The 16,951-nt window shown below is 33.6% G+C and overlaps 1 protein-coding gene across 2 annotated transcripts in view; it reads left to right on the top strand.

The window, feature by feature from the left end:
- The window catches only part of KLHL1 (kelch like family member 1), a 378,567-nt gene that overhangs the window by 279,045 nt on the left and 82,571 nt on the right, over nt 1–16,951 (top strand). For both annotated transcript variants that reach the window (XM_028106018.1, XM_028106011.1), the window contains one exon: nt 8,452–8,676. In XM_028106018.1, the coding sequence (XP_027961819.1) occupies nt 8,452–8,676 (225 nt within the window). The remainder of the gene's footprint in view (nt 1–8,451; nt 8,677–16,951) is intronic.

Genomic DNA, 16,951 nt, shown 5'->3' with positions numbered 1-16,951 from the left:
CTAGCCAGTAGGATCCAACAGTACATTAAAAGGATTATTCACCAAGACCAAGTGGGATTTATCCGTGGGCTGCAAGGTTGGTTCAACATCCGCAAATCAATCAACGTGATACAATACATTAATATAAGAAAGAACAAGAATCATATGATCTTCTCAATAGATGCAGAAAAAGCATTTGACAAAGTACAGCATCCTTTCTTGATCAAAACTCTTCAGAGTATAGTGATAAAGGGTACATACCTCAATATCATAAAAGCCATCTATGAAAAACCAACAGCAAATATCATTCTCAATGGGGAAAAACTAAGAGCTTTCCCCCTAAGGTCAGGAACGCAGCAGGGATGTCCACTCTCACCACTGCTATTCAACATAATATTAGAGGTCCTAGCCACAGCAATCAGATAGCAAAAAGAAATCAAAGGGATCCAAATTGGCAAAGAATCAGTCAAACTCTCACTCTTTGCACATGATATGATACTTTATGTGGAAAACCCAAAAGACTCCACCCCAAAACTGCTAGAGTTCATACAGGAATTCAGTAAAGTAGCAGGATATAAAATCAATGCACAGAAATCAGTGGCATTCCTATACACCAAAAACAAGACAGAAGAGAGAGAAATTAAGGAGTCAATCCCATTTACAATTGCACCCCAAACCATAAGATACCTCAGAATAAATCAACCAAAGAGGCAAAGGATCTGTACTCAAAAAACTATAATTACTCATGAAAGAAATTGAGGAAGACACAAAGAAATGGAAAAACGTTCCATGCTCATGGATTGGAAGAAAAAATATTGTGAAGAGGTCAATGCTACCTAGAGCAATCTACACATTCAATGCAATCCCCATCAAAATACCATCCACGTTTTTCAAGGAAATGGAACAAATAATCCTAAAATATATATCGAACCAGAAAAGACCCCCAATAGCCAGACGAATGTTGAAAAAGAAAAGCAAAACTGGTGGCATCACAATTCTGGACTTCCAGCTCTATTACAAAGCTGTCATCATCAAAACAGTATGGTACTGGCACAAAAACAGACACATAGATCAATGGAACAGAATAGAGAGCCCAGAAATGGACCCTCAACTCTATTGTCAACTAATCTTCAACAAGCACAAAAGAATGTCCAATGGAGAAGACAGTCTCTTCAACAAATAGTGTTGGGAAAATTGGACAGCCACATGCAGAAGAATGAAACTGGACCATTTCCTTACACCACACACAAAAATAGATTCCAAATGGTTGAAAGACCTAAATGTGAGACAGGAGTCCATCAAAACCTAAAGGAGAACACAGGCAGCAACGTCTTCAACCTCACCCGCAGCAACTTCTTCCTAGAAACATCGCCAAAGGCTAAGGGAAGCAAGGGCAAAAATGAACTATTGGTATTTCATCAAGATAAAAAGCTTTTGCACAGCAAAAGAAACAGTCAACAAAACCAAAAGACAACCGACAGAATGGGAGAAAATATTTGCAAATGATATATCAGATAAAGGGCTAGTATCCAAAATCTATAAAGAACGTATCAAACTCAACACCCAAGGAACAAATAATCCAATCAAGAAATGGGCAGAAGACATGAACAGACATTTTTCCAAAGAAGACATCCAAATGGCCAAGAGACACATGAAAAGGTGCACAACATTGCTCGGCCATAGGAAATCCAAATCAAAACCTCAATGAGATATCACCTCATACCAGTCTAAATGGCTAAAATGAACAAATCAGGAAATGACAGATGTTGGCGGGGATGTGGAGAAAGGGAACCCTCCTACACTGTTGGTGGGAATGCAAGCTGGTGCAAGTACTCTGGAAAACAGTATGGAGGTCCCTCAAAAATTTGAAAATAGAGCTACCCTATGATCCAGCAATTGCACTACTGGGTATTTACCCCAAAGGTACAAATGTAGGATTCCAAAGGGGTACATGCACCCCGATGTTTATAGTAGCAATGTCCACAATAGCCAAACTGTGGAAAGAGCCAAGATGTCCATCGACCGATGAATGGATAAAGAAGCTGTGGTATATGTTTATACAATGGAATATTATGCAGCCATCAAAAGGAATGAGATCTTGCCTTTTGCAATGACGTGGATGGAACTGGAGGGTGTTATGCTGAGTGAAATAAGTCAATCAGAGAAAGATGTGTATCATATGACCTCACTGATATGAGGAATTCTTATTCTCAGATAACAAACTGAGTTTTGCTTCAGTGGGGTGGAGTGGGAGGGATGGGGTGGTTGGGTGATAGACATTGGGGAGTGTATGTGCTATGGTGAGTGCTGTGAATTGTGCAAGACTGTTGAATCACAGATCTGTACCTCTGAAACAATGCAATATATGTTAAGAAAAAAAAAAGAAGATAGCAGGAGGGGAAGAATGAAGGGGAGAAAATCGGAGGGGGAGATGAACTATGAGAGAAGACGGACTCTGAAAAACAAATGCCATTCTTTATAATGCTATTTTCTTTAAAGCTTGAAGTCTTGTATTTGAAGTATCCTTAAAAAAAATCTTTGCTTTTAAATTTTTCTAATACGCTTCTCCATATTTACTGCTTCCTTAAAGAGAATACATCTAAAATAATTTAACTTTTCCTTAATGATTTGATGGCATCAAGATCACCATCAGTGTTGGTGCCAAAGTCTTTAGGCATTGTAAAATGTGTTTTTTGTTTAATAGCTATGAATGAGTATTCTATTTCAATAAAACACATATTTTTAACCTGATTACTCCCTCACTGTCAGCTATTGCTGCTTTCAATTACTCCAGATCACTCTCTTTGCTGGTTTATAAAAAGTCTTGTGAGTCAGGTAACTGAGCTTACTAATATGGTATTAAAATTGTAGTACAAAGTTTTGTGAGAAGACCTGAGGGCCTTTCTGTTGAGTTGAATAAAGGAGCTTTATCTTCTTTCTAGGAGCTTTTCTGTGACATTATTTTGTCAGTTCAGAAAACTATTATCATTTTATTCTGTGCTGTGTTCAAGATATTTGAATTATAGATATTGGAGTAATTCCTGCTCTTGGTCATGCCAAAGTGGAATGTACAAATATTAATTCCTGTTGTTCCCAATTTAATCACATATGGCTGTATAATGAACAACTCTAAAGAGCCCCAGATAATCTCTTGAGCACTTTTTCTCAGTTTGATATTTTGAGACAGGAGCCTGCTGTTTGTTTTGCCATGAGGAAAATAGTTTTGTATTTGCATTGTATCTAATGCAATGTTATGTTTATTCAACTTGGAAAACAAATACTTGATAAATTTTTAAAATGCAAATTAAAACAAATTATACTTTATTGCTGCAGTGACAAATTACCACAAACAGTGGTTTAAAACAACTGTCATCTCTTAGCTCATAGTTCTGTAGGTCAGAAGTCAGGGTGGCATGTCTAGATTCTCTGCTCAAGACCTCAAAAGGCTGAAATCAAAGTGTTGGCTAGATTGTGCTCTCATCCGGAGCTGGAGGCCATCTTCCAAGCTCATTCAGACTGCTGACAGAATCTGCTCACTGTGGTAGAACCAAGGGATTGACTGCTTCCTTGTTGGCTGTCAGGTGAGGAACACTCTTGGCTCCTAGAGGTCACCTGTATTCCTTCTCATGTGGCCCCTTCCATCTTCAAACCAGCAGGTCGAGTCCTGCTCATGCTTCAAATCTCTCTGACTTCCCCTTCTGCAACTAGCCAGAGAAATCTCTCCATTTTCAGGGGTTCCTGTGATCAGGTTATCTTCCTATATTAAGGTGAACTGTGACAGACAGCATTACAATCCAATGGAGTGATTTCTTATCACATTCACAGGTTCTGAGAAATAGGTCATTAAATCTCAGGAAGGGGCATTTATGAAACGCTGCCTACCACATGTATTAAGTGGAATGAACCTGTTCTATAACCAAGATAAGGTGCTAAAGAGATGTGTTTATCAGAGTGGGTTCTAGAGCCAGGTTAATATTGTGGATCCACTAGTTATTATCTCAGAGACACTGAGCAAGTTACTAAAGCTTTTGTGGGTTCATCTTCTTTTCAATAAACTTGGCATAATAATAATACCTATGTCATCAGTTTTTAATAAAAAGTATACTAATACATGTAAATCTCTTACAGCATAGGAAGTACTCACTAAATATTATCTATTAATATTAATATCTTATTTTTAAGTCTACTCCAAACCCTTTACTCAATATTTATTTAACAACCATATTTCAATAAAACATGATAATATGTTAAGTAATCCTCAATAATATATGTGTTATGTTTTCCCTTGATGTTATGACTACTTTTTACAGAAAATGATATTTTAGGAGTTATTTCAAATAAAGCAACATCAAAACTTTATATTATCTTAAATGCCAGGCACCTTGTCCTTACCAGTACATAGTCTATGATTTTATTTCACATTATTCTATATGCCAAGAATGAGATTTATCTTTGAATTACATAACTCCATTTAGTTAGGAAATTTTACAAATTGCTTTAGATTCTATTGAGTTATACTACACATTTTATAAATAATATTGTTACTATACAAAGTTATAGCTCATAGAATAGCAAAATTCTCTATGAGAGATAATGCAACCTCAAAATGCTTTAACATAGTAGTCTAGAGTTTAAAATACAAAGCAATAGGGATCTAACCAGTCCTAATAGACCTCCATAGCCAGATGTGCTCATTATACCTGTTTTAATGGGCCTAAACATTATTTTAAATTGGTTGCTTAGATTTATGGTTTGGAATCTCAGAGTGGATGCTGTCCAGTTTATCAAAGTTGTCAGGACTCTATTGTGTCTGCAGTCATGCATTTTAAAGTCATGCAGGCAGCTGAGCTAACTAGTGAAGTTTCATGAACAGAATAAATCCAAAGTTAACTATATGCTAAAATAAATTTTTCTTTTTAATCTCTTTCAAACTTATGATTTATCCCAAGAGTCCACTCTTACTCATATTCAGTTTTTAATTTATGTAACGGCAAATATTGCTTTTACTGTAAGGAGAAACCTAGGGTAACATTTCTCAGAGAGAATGGCTTTGTTCTTCCTTTGACTCAGGCAACCACTAAGGGAATATATATGCTCTAATAAGCAAAGAAAACAAACAGTATTCATAAACAAATTGATAAATTACAAAAAAAGTAGTAATAATAGAATAGAGAAGTTTATACAGATAGCTAATGAAGTATACTGGTGAGAAATTTTCTTTCTTTTTTTTAAAGACTTGTTTATTTATTAAAGTTAAAATTACTGTTTATTTAGAAGCAAAAGGAAAGGGAGAGTCCTAAGCATACTCCACGCTGAGTGCAGAATCCCATGTGGGGCTCCATCTCACGGACCCCGAGATCATGACCTGAGCCGAAACCAAGAGTCAGATGCTTCACCGACTGCACCACCCAGGCGCCCCAAGAAAATTTCTTAAAGAACATTATTATTAATAGCTTTCTTTAGAAAAAGAGGAAGCATTATTAGCTTTGTGATCATTAAAAATGAGATAAAACATTCATATTGCATGCTGACTGAATAAAAAAATAACCAATTAGATTGACTATAAGTAAGCTTTACAAATCAATAAATCTTTCTTTGTTTTGTATTACTAAGCTTTCTATAACTATGCAAAGTTAAACAGTTATTAGCTTTGTGATCATTAAAAATGAGATAAAACATTCATATTGCATGCTGACTGAATAAAAAAATAACCAATTAGATTGACTATAAGTAAGCTTTACAAATCAATAAATCTTTCTTTGTTTTGTATTACTAAGCTTTCTATAACTATGCAAAGTTAAACAGTGGAGTGAAAATAGGCCTTGTCTACATTCTAATCCCCAGAATCTATGAACATGCTAGCTCATAGAGCTAACTATGAGTGTGTGTGTGTGTGTGTGTGTGTGTGTGTGTGAGGGTGTGTGTTAAGGTTGTGAAGGGAATTAAGGTTGCTAATTAGCTGACTTTAAGCTGACTATTCTACATTAAATAGGAATATTCTACATTCACTCAGATTATATATGGGTGAGCCCAGTGTAATCATAAGAATCAATGTCAGAGATGCAATGTTGCTGGCTTTGAAGATTGGAAAAAAAGTCATAAAGCATATGGATGACCTGTGGAAAACGGTAAAGGCAAGAAATTCACTTCTTCCCTAAAGTCCCTGTCAACCTTGATTTTAGCACAGGAAGACATATTCTGAACTTCTGACCTCTAGAGCTGTAAGATAATAAATGTGTATTTTTTTAAGTTACTAAGTTTGAGGTAATTTTTCATAGCAACCATAGGAAATTAAAAGAGTCTAATTTGAAAAATGAAGACAAGGATGTACTCCATTTCTGATATAACAACTTTAGGATAAAATGAGTAGGTTACTTTTGAAGACTCAGAGGGAAAATGCTATAAAAGTAAAATATCCTGCCATATGTTGGGATTCAAGTTATATCTAGCTTGTTTGGATAAGACTTTGAAACTCAGATCAAATATTCACTTTCCCCTTTGAATAACAACACTTTTGGCTGCTCAGAAGCCATTAATTTCACACATTTCCAACTATTTCCTTTTAGAAGGATGACTGGACCTCAAATACTTTGCAAGGATTTTGACCAAGGTTTGGGACATTATGAAAAGTACACTTGTACACATACTTCCTTGTCTATATATACCTGTAAAATATGGGTCTCATGGAATTGGGTTCATTAGGATTAAGTTACACTATTTCTTCTACTATCATTTGTCAAGGATTAGTCATAAGAGAGAGGTACTTCCATATAACATAATTTTTAATTAGGCATTCATGGAATCCCAATGTTACCAAGCTTTGAGAATTCAGATGACCTTGAAATTATTGAACAAATTAGTTCGCCTTGGAATTTTGATGTGTTCATCATTCAATAAAACATTAAATATAAAATATAGAAAATATACTTAAGCATAAAATAAGCACACTGGTTTAAATACTTTTTTCTTATGTTACTAAGGAGTATAAATAACTTTTATGAACATTACAATTTATTTTTATTCCTTTAGTTATTTAGTTATATGGAAATTAGCTCATATTTTTAATAACATAAAAAAGATTTAATGCATCTAACCTAGTGTCTATATTATTACTTCTTTGCTACCTTTGAATAAAAATGGAGCATCATTGTATCATTTTTACTTCAATTAGCGAAACTTCTCCTACCAAGTTATTCATATTTGTTTAGTTCAGTGCTGGTTACTTTCTAAATAGTAAATGAGTCCCCCTGATGAATGCTTTCCCTACTTTGCAAACTTTTATTATGTTACAAGTAAAATACATCTTTAGTGAGTAAGTGAAAGTACACAAGAATGTTGACTCCCTTTTTAGGGATATCTAATCATTGAAGATAAAACATTGGTGATTGTGAGTCTCACAGTGTTAAGACCAAACACTGAAAAGCAAGATTAGTGTTTATTAGCTATATCATGTCATATACACATTTGTGAACTTGTTCAAGGCAGACATTTTTAATTGAAATGTATAAATGAATCTATGAAAATATATCTAATCAGCAATTTAACTTATTTATTCTTTCAATTTCTATACTGCTATCAGATTTATTGCATTTCTCAAATTTATGTATAAAAAGCTTTTAGGAAAGATAAGCTATTTTATTTAGAGATTATAACATGATTGATAAAGCATAGAAATTCATTTTATGTCTCTAAATTCTATTAAGCTATTCCCCAGATGCAAAAAAGAAGGTTTAAAAAAGCATAGATGACATTTATTTACATAACTTCAAATTGACTTTTAAATTGTTTTGTTATTTTGGGGCACCTGGGTGGCTGTCAGTTAAACATCTGCCTTCGGCTCAGCTCATGATCTCGGGGTCCTGGGATTGGCTCAGGTCATGATCTCGGCATCCTGGGATTGAGCCACACATTGGGATTCCTTGCTCAGTAGGGAGTCTGCTTCTTGCCCCTCCCCCTGCTTGTGTGTGCGCTCTCTCTCAAATAAATAAAATCTTTAAAAATAAAGTAAAATAAAATGTTTTGTTATCTTAAGGCATAAATAAAATCTAAAAAGAAACATGGTAAGGAATTTATTAAATTCTTTTATCTTCATTTTCAGAATTATACAGGAATTATATAGAAATTATACTAGGATTTTTTTTTTTTTATGGCAAACAGTGATAGAAAGAAGTAAAATCTATGGACAGAACTGTGATATGACCAACAATGATTCCATTGAATCAATAGTTTAGCATGAGACCATTATGTAATTCAAACAAGTTACAGATGTGTATCTATTTTGATCATTAGTGTCTGCCAAGAAGATAAAATAATGTAGTTAAATTACTACTCCCTTAGGCTTTCTGCCACATTTTCTTTAAGAAAAATAAATGTGACAAGAATGTTTTCACATCTTAATTTGTACATTGCCTTGGGCAGGTTATATGTTGGATTAGTAGTAAGTGGTTACTATTTGATTTTATGTTTTATCAGGAGCTACAACCATAGAGAAATATGACCTCAGAACAAATTTGTGGATCCAGGCAGGGATGATGAACGGCAGGAGATTGCAGTTTGGTGTGGCTGTTATTGATGACAAACTCTTTGTAATTGGAGGTCGAGATGGCTTAAAGACATTGAACACTGTTGAATGTTACAATCCCAAAACCAAGACTTGGACTGTTTTACCACCAATGTCAACACATAGACATGGTCTAGGTAAGATCTCTTATTTTATTGATATTGTTTTTAGAACATTTATTGATAGTGAAAATGTATGTTAAAATATAGTATTTTTGTCATCAATTATCATTAACTTTAGGTAAATTACAGGCTTATTTGGAGCATTTTTAAGTTCTTAACATTTTCCTGTGTTGATCAATGTGCATTAAACTGTTGAGAAAGATGTTAAAGATACCAAATAAGTAAGTCTCAAACTATCCTAAAGTTTTCACAATCTGACATTCATACACCATGTAAAGTTCAATATGAAAAAAAAAAAAAAGTAGAACTATCACAGAGAGGCCAGAGAAATGCAGCCCAGAGGAAGAAATGGCTAATGTGCATTGAGAAAAATTTAAAATTGAGGTGGCTCACTTCCACATTGCTGGATAGACAAGCCTAACTATTCTTTTGCACGTAAGTAATCCCACCTTGAAAACTTTATGGGGGAAGGTTTAGAGAAAAAGTAACATCTCACTTGGCATCAGGGACAAAATATAGGATTCAACTGATTTCTACTATGGAGTAACCTGGAGATGGGGAGAAATATATTGGGATTCAGAAGATCTGGGTGTGAGTCTTGAAACTACCATATTGACATGATTTGAGGTCAGCACTTAAACTATGAGCCCTCAGTCTCTTGATTTGCCACCAATTCAAAGTTATTAAGTAGATAAAAGTCTAATGATGATAATGAATATGAAATCACTATGTAAACTGTAAAGTTCTATACAAATATTTGAAAAAGAGGAAGGTAATAATGGCTAACAGTTTCTGAATTTGTATTTTGTATCTTGGGGATTATAAAGGGAAGTGCAAATTACTTTTTTTGAAGACGTGAAATATGTCAGTAGTCAACTGTCTTTCATATTTAGAATATACACATTAGAAAGGTATCCAGGTTTAATTGCAAATCCACTGATATAGACATTCATAGGCAAGCAAAATTGTAGATCATTTAGAAAACATGTATTAGTGTTTTGAGGTCTTCAGCACTGCATTTCCCATTCTTGTCTACTCTACCATCAATCTAAAAAAATAAATAATAAATAAGTAAGTAAAATAGCTCTGAATTAAAGCAACTTACCTTTCTGATCTTCTGGTTTACCTTCCTTTTCTTCACATGAGTCATTATTAAATTAAAGAATAGTAATAAGTGTGTGAGAACTTTTCAAGTTCTAAAATTCTGTGCTCTAAATTAAAACCATATAATTTATTTAAATCACATGGAACTCAATTATAATATGGAAAACCTGAACAGCATATGATTCTTCCCAGCTAATAATAATGAGTATAAAAGATTTCTTATATGATTTTTTTCAAATATATTGGAGGATTTTTGCTTTTATATCCATGTGAAAGCTGTATGTGTTGTTTTTATTATCTAGCTATCTAACTACCTATTTCTGTTGGAGTGAAATACAGAGAATAAGCACTCTGGATTGGAATTTTTGGAATTTAATGTCTTCTCCCTTTTTGTTTTAGACAATTCAATTCTTTTCTATCAAGGTATGCTGAGGTTCAATTATGTAGGTTATTTGCATGCCAAGAGAACATACTTCAAAATATTTCACCAAGGATACATTTTACATGGTGTTAATTTCAAGTGTACAAGGTGATGGTTTGCCTCGAAATACTATCACACAGGTTCTGGTCTTTTCAGGATCAAGGTTGGGCAAAATGGTAACCTTGGATATTGTTTTTTAGTTTTTCATATTTGCTAAAGAGTTTATTGTAAAGGTCCATGTGGAAGTAAGGCTGCATAGTGAATTATATGAGCTAGTAAGTATCACAGATACCTGACATGTAGTACAGCATTTCTCACAAGTTTTAGTGACCCAAAAGCAAGAGTAGTCAGTATTTTCATGCCTCGGCCTCTCTTGTTTTTGTTTTTTGTTCTGCTTCACTTCTGTTTTCAAGTGGATCACCTCTCCTCCATATCTCATGCCACTGGTTTCCTCCCTGTTTTACTTCCAAGTGATTATTGCTTCCTGTCAGTTTTTTAAAAAGTTCTCTACTACAATACAGCTCAAGATCTGACCTTGTTGAGTTAGTAGATAGGCATCATGTCTGGACAGAATTCTCATCTCAATGTGCCTCATAGATTGCTAGCAATGCCCAGTACACAGAAAACTACCTCCAACTTGGTTGTCAATCCAAAGTCCACTCAGCTGAAGCCAGATTGATAGCATCACAAGACACAAGTGTGTTCTCTGAGGAAGCTGAGTGTTTCCTTTATGATCAATCACATTCCTTATCATCAGCTGAATCTCAGGAAGTTCATTATTCTGTGTCATACTCAACTGCAATAAATCTCCTTGGCCTAAGATTCTTGTTCCTTCAATATTACACATCAATCTTTGATTTACTTTCTTTCTTCCAAGGACTACCATTACATTGATGTTGATATTTCTTATTTAATCCATCATATCTTTCAAGTTTAATGTTATGTTTCCCTTTTTCCCTTCCTGATGGCTAATTTTACTATTTAGTGCTACAAATTATTCTTAATCTGTGTGCATTGTGGTATTTCTCCATTGTATTGATGTCTTGATCTTAATTAATTTTGGTTTTTACATACTCGTGATTCCTGTTTGGTAATTCACTATAATTCCTTTCTTCTCCATGTATTAAAACCCTTCCTTATCTCTGTGAGGCTATTTATTATGCCTATTTCAAATTCCTATCTGCCTCTTTAATTCTTTTTTATTTATATGTCAGCATCTTCCTTCTCTCAGCTTTCTCTCCTCTTACTCTTCTCTTTCTCCTGTTAGTTGTTCTTTTTCTACTCCTTCTGTTTCCCCACTTCCTTATCTTCCTCTTCTTCTTCTTCCTCATACCTATTTTTTTTCTTTCTCCTTATCTTCTAATTCTATTTAACAGTAGTTGTAATCACTGAAATATGTAATTTTTAAATTTATTTTTCCACTGTAATTTTCAAGTCATATGTATATATCAGATACTTTGGCTAATTGAATGGAAGTTAAGGCATATGCCATTCTCTGTGTCTTCCCACATTTTTCAGGAGTGGTTGGGGAAATTATGCCAGGTGTAGAGCCCTGACTCTGCAAGCTGACTGCTCAACCTATCTGCTGTTATTCCTAACACAAAACACCACGGGACACATCTATTACTTTCATTTGCACACAAATGTCCTTGAGGCTTCCTTCATCTATGATGTCCTAACTACAGGATTGGGAGCTTGGATAGGAAGAGAAAATTCTGAACCAGCAAGAGCTGTTAACAGTTCCTCCTCTAAGCTGGGCTCTGATGACATCCTGACATCATCCAGCCAATTACAGCAAGCTCTTCATGGGTGTTGCTCTTTCACTGCCAAGCAGTGTATAAGATGCAGTAGCTCTTCTTTTGGCCACACCAAAAGAGCACAGATCAAATTTTCCTCCAAGATATTCCCCCAGGGTAGTACCATGAACTTTTGTCTCACTAGTAAGCCACAAGTGACTTCTGTTTCTCTATTTTTTACAGTCCTGATATCTGTTTTTCAAAAACACACCATGACTCTCACTTTCATGCAATCCTAAGGAATGGGTCTGAGTGTAAATCAACAGCCTTCTCTGCTAGTTTTTTATTTGTTCAGAAATTAGAATTTCCCATTTTATTTGCTATTTAGTTAATCAGTACCTATTCTGTGTTACACAGTGAAATTACAAATTTGACTATGTAATCCCATATTATACTTTCAAGTGACTAGAAGTTACAGGTTAGAGTAAAATTTAAAAAATAAGTAAAATAAAAATTCAAGATATTTTTGACCTATATAACTTTTTCCTCCCTTGATTTGTGTAGGAAAAACAAAAACTTGCATTATTTTTTGAGAAAGTCACATGAGTTCTTTGGTTGCTAATGATATGACCAAAAATGCTTCATAGCTATCAAAAAATGAAGAAAGCTCCTTCTGCTGAATAAAACAGCATAGAAAAAATTAGATGCATATTAAGTCTGGATGTCAAGGGAGCAATGCATATGCCTAGAGAATTAAACTAATTAAGATCATGGTTCTCTCAATATGCTGAGTTTTTATTTTGACATTTATGTCTTTGAAGCACATAATTCTAGATATCATGCTTTTTTCCCCACCACATTTCATATTATATAAAACTGAATAAGACATTACTAGAATACAGTGTTTGCAATTATGTCTTTTTAGGAGAAATTGATAAAGAGTAAGAGCTATGGTTTACTTAATGGATTTTCTATATGCTAGGCACCATATTGTATATTAAACACATGGTAGGAGTTGCTTTAGTGTTTTTGTTTTTACTTTATTTAGTTGTCCATTGAGGTAAAATTCACATACCATAAAGTTAGGTTTTATTTTATTTTTCTTTAAAGATTTTATTTATTTATTTGAGAGAGAGAGAGAGGAAGAGGGAGCAAGAGCAGGGGGAGGGGCAGGGGGAGAAGCAGGCTCCCCTGTGAACAGGGAGCCAGACATGGGACTTGATCCCAGACCACTGGGATCATGACCTGAGGCAAAGGCAGATGCTTAACTGAGTGAGCCACCCAGGTACCCCTAAAGTTAAGTTTTAAAGTATAGAATTGAGTGCTTTTGAGTATATTCACAGTTGTGCAGCTATCACCCCTATCAATTCCAAATATTTGTATTATTGTAAAAAGAAACTCTCCACCCAATTGCACTTGTTCTTCATTGCCCCATCCTCCTAGCCTTGACCAATATTAATTTACTTTCTGTCTCTATGGATTTGCCTATTCTGGGCATTTCATATAAATAGAATCATACAATTTGTGGCCTTTTGTTTATGGCTTCTTTTACATCGATTGCATGTTTCAAGGTTCATCTTTGTAGCATGTATCAGTTCTTCATTCCTTTTATGGCTGAATAATATTCCATTGTTAGAATTTGCTACATACATCATGTTTATACATCACAAACAGGAGAACATTTGGATTGTTTCCACTTTTTGACTATTATGCATAAAATAAAACTGCTGTGAACATTCATGTATGGATTTTTTCTGTACTATATGTTTTCAGTTCTCTTACATACAGGAGTGGAATTGTTGAGTCATATAGCAACTCTATATTTTACTTTTAGAGGAACTTCCATTTGGTTTTCAGAATGGTTGCACCATTTTCTATCCCCTCAGTAATGTATGAAGGTGCAAATTTCTCCACATCCTTGCCAGCACTTATTATCCTTTCCTTTTATATTGTAATTATTCTAGCATATATGGAGTGGTATCTCATTGTGGTTTTATATGCATTTCTCCAGTGAATAATTTTGAGAATCTTTATGTGCTTATTGCCATTTATTTCTTTGGAGAAATCTCTATTCAAGTATTCTGTCCATTTTTTGTTTGGATTAGTTTTTTTATTGTTGAATTTAATCATTCTTTATCTATTCTGAATATGTCTTCTGTCGGGTATAGGATTTTCAGTTATTTTCTCTCAACCTATGCATTCTATTCTAACTGCCTTAATAGTGTCCTTTGAAGCACAAAAATTACACCTGGTGAAGTCCAACTTAATTTTTTCTTTTATTTCTAATGCTTTTGGTGACATATCCAAGAAAATACTGTCTAATCTATGGTCATGAAAATAAATGCCAATGTTTTCTTTTAGAAGTATTGCATTTTTAGCACTAAAATGTAAGAATATGATTCATTTTTAGTTTTTGTATATGATGTATAGAAGCAGTTCAACTTCATTCTTTTGCATGTTGTCCCAGCACCATTTGTTAAAAACAAAATAAAACACAAACTTTCTTTCCCATTGAATTGTCTTTTTTAAATTTAATTTTATATTTATTTATGTTTTTAAATCAAGTAAAATTAACATATAGTGTTATATCAGTTTCAAGTGTACAATATAGTGATTCAACAATTCTATACATTACTCAGTGCTCATCATGATAAGTATACTCTTAATCCCCTTCATCTATTTCCCCCATCCCCTCACCCATCTCCCCTCTGGCAACAACCGGTTTGTTCTCTCTATATAAGAGTCTGTTTTTTTGTTTGTCTCTTTTTTTCCTTATTCATTTGTTTCATCTTTTAAATTCCACCAATGAATGAAATAATATGGTATTTGTCTAAAGGAAGCCATTAACAAAACAAAACAAAAAGACAACCAACTAAATGGAGGAAGATATTTGCGAATGATATATCCAATAAGGGGTTAATACCCAAAATATATAAAGAACTCATACAACTCAACACCAAATCCAAAATAATCTAATTAAAAAATGGGCAGAAGACATGAACAGACATGTCTCCAAAGAAGACATACAGAGGGTCAACAGACACAGAAAAAGATGCTCAGTATCACTCATCATCAGGGAAATGCAAACCAAACCACAATGAAATATCACCTCACACCTGTCAGAATGGCTAAAATCAACCACACAAGAAACAACAGGTGTTGGCCAGGATGTGGAGAAAAAGGAACACTCATGCACTGTTGGTGGGAATGAAAACTGGTAGAGCCACTCTGAAAAACAGTATGGAGGTTCCACAAATAATTAAAAATAGAATTACCATATGACCCATTGAATTGTCTTGGTACCCTTGTCAAAAATCAATCGACCTTAAATGTGAGGGTTTATTTATGGAATCTCAAATCTATTCCATTGATTTCTATTTCTGTCCATATGCCAGTGCCACACTGTCTTTATTGCTGTCATTTTCTAGTGATTGAAATTTTGAAAGTGGGTAGTGTGGACTTCTGACTTTGTTGTTCTTTTTCAAGATTTTTTTGGCTATTTGGATTCTCTTGCAGTTCCATATAAATTTTAGAATCAGTTTCTCAGATAAGGGATTCAGATATTGATTGCATTAAATCTGTAGATCAGTTTGTAAGTACTGCCACCTTAACAATAGTAAGTCTTCCAATCAATGGACATTAGATATCATTGTTTATTTAAGTCTACTTGTACTTCTTTTGCTAAATTTATTACTAAATAGTTTATTATTTTTGATGTTATTATAAGTGCAATTGTTTCCCTATGTTCACTTTTAGATATTTCATTACTAATATATAGAAACACAATTTATATTTTCATATTGAATATGTATCTTGAAACCTTGCTGAACATTTTTATTAGATTAGTAGTATTCTTATGAACTTCTTAAGATTATATATATGTAATATATAGTATGTATATATGTATTATACATGTAATAATATAATAATATATATATAATCATGTTATTTGCAAAGAGAAATGTTTTTACTTACTTTTTAAAATTCATATGGTCTTTCTCTTTTTTGTCTATTGGCCCATAGATGGAACTTCCAGCACAATATTGATAAGAAATAGTAAGAGGGGACAAGGTCTCAGTCATTCACCATTAAACATGATATTATCCATTATTTGTATGTGTGTGTGGATGCTCTTTATGAGGTTAAGAAAAGTCCCTTATATTCCTAGTTGGTTGAATGTTTTATCATAAAAGATACTGGGTTTTGTCAAATGCTTTTCCTGTATCTATTAGAATGACCATGTGATTTTTTCCCTTTATTCTAATAGTACAGTGTATTACATTGATTGATTTTCAGATGTTAATCACCTTTTATTTTTTCCCCAGAAAAATCTCACTTGGTCATGGTCTATAATCCTTTTCATATGTTGCTGTATTTAGTTCACTAGTGTTTAGTGTTTTTCATCTATATTCATAAAGAGTATTAGTCTGTAATTTTCTTGTGATATGGCTGTCTGGCTTGAGTATCAAGCTAATACTAGCTTCATAAAATGAGTTGGGAAATGTTCATTTATCTTCTATTTTGTGGAATAGTTTGTGAATGATTAATGTTAATTCTTTAAACATTTAGTGGAATTCATCAGTAAAACCAAGTTTTTGAATTACTTATCAATCCCTTTACTCTTAATGATCAGTTCAGATTTTCTATTTCTTCTTGAGTCAGTCTAGGAATTTTTCCATCTCATTACATTACCTAAACTGTTGACATACAATTCTTTCTAGTATTCTCTTATAATCCATTTTGTTTCTGTAAGGGAGGAAGTAATGTTCCCTATTTTATTTCTGATTTTAGTAATTTGATACTTGGCTCTTTTTCTTGTTCAATCTACTTAAAGATTTGTCAATTGTGTTGATATTTTCAAAGAACCAACTGCAATTTTTGTGGTTTTCTTTATTGTTCTACTATTCTCTATTTTATTTGTTTTCATTCTATTTTTTGTTTATATTCCCTTCTTTCTGTTTGCATCTGGTTTGCTCTTCTTTTTTTATTTCTTAATGTTGAAAGTAGGTTATTGATTTGAGATCCTTCT

This window comes from Eumetopias jubatus, unplaced genomic scaffold (genome assembly GCF_037043125.1).
Source record: "Eumetopias jubatus isolate StellerSeaLion01/CBP00866 unplaced genomic scaffold, mEumJub1_p1.0 scaffold_3, whole genome shotgun sequence".
In the NCBI taxonomy this organism is placed as follows: Eukaryota; Metazoa; Chordata; class Mammalia; order Carnivora; family Otariidae; genus Eumetopias; species Eumetopias jubatus.
This window is presented reverse-complemented; position numbering and strand designations above follow the sequence as displayed.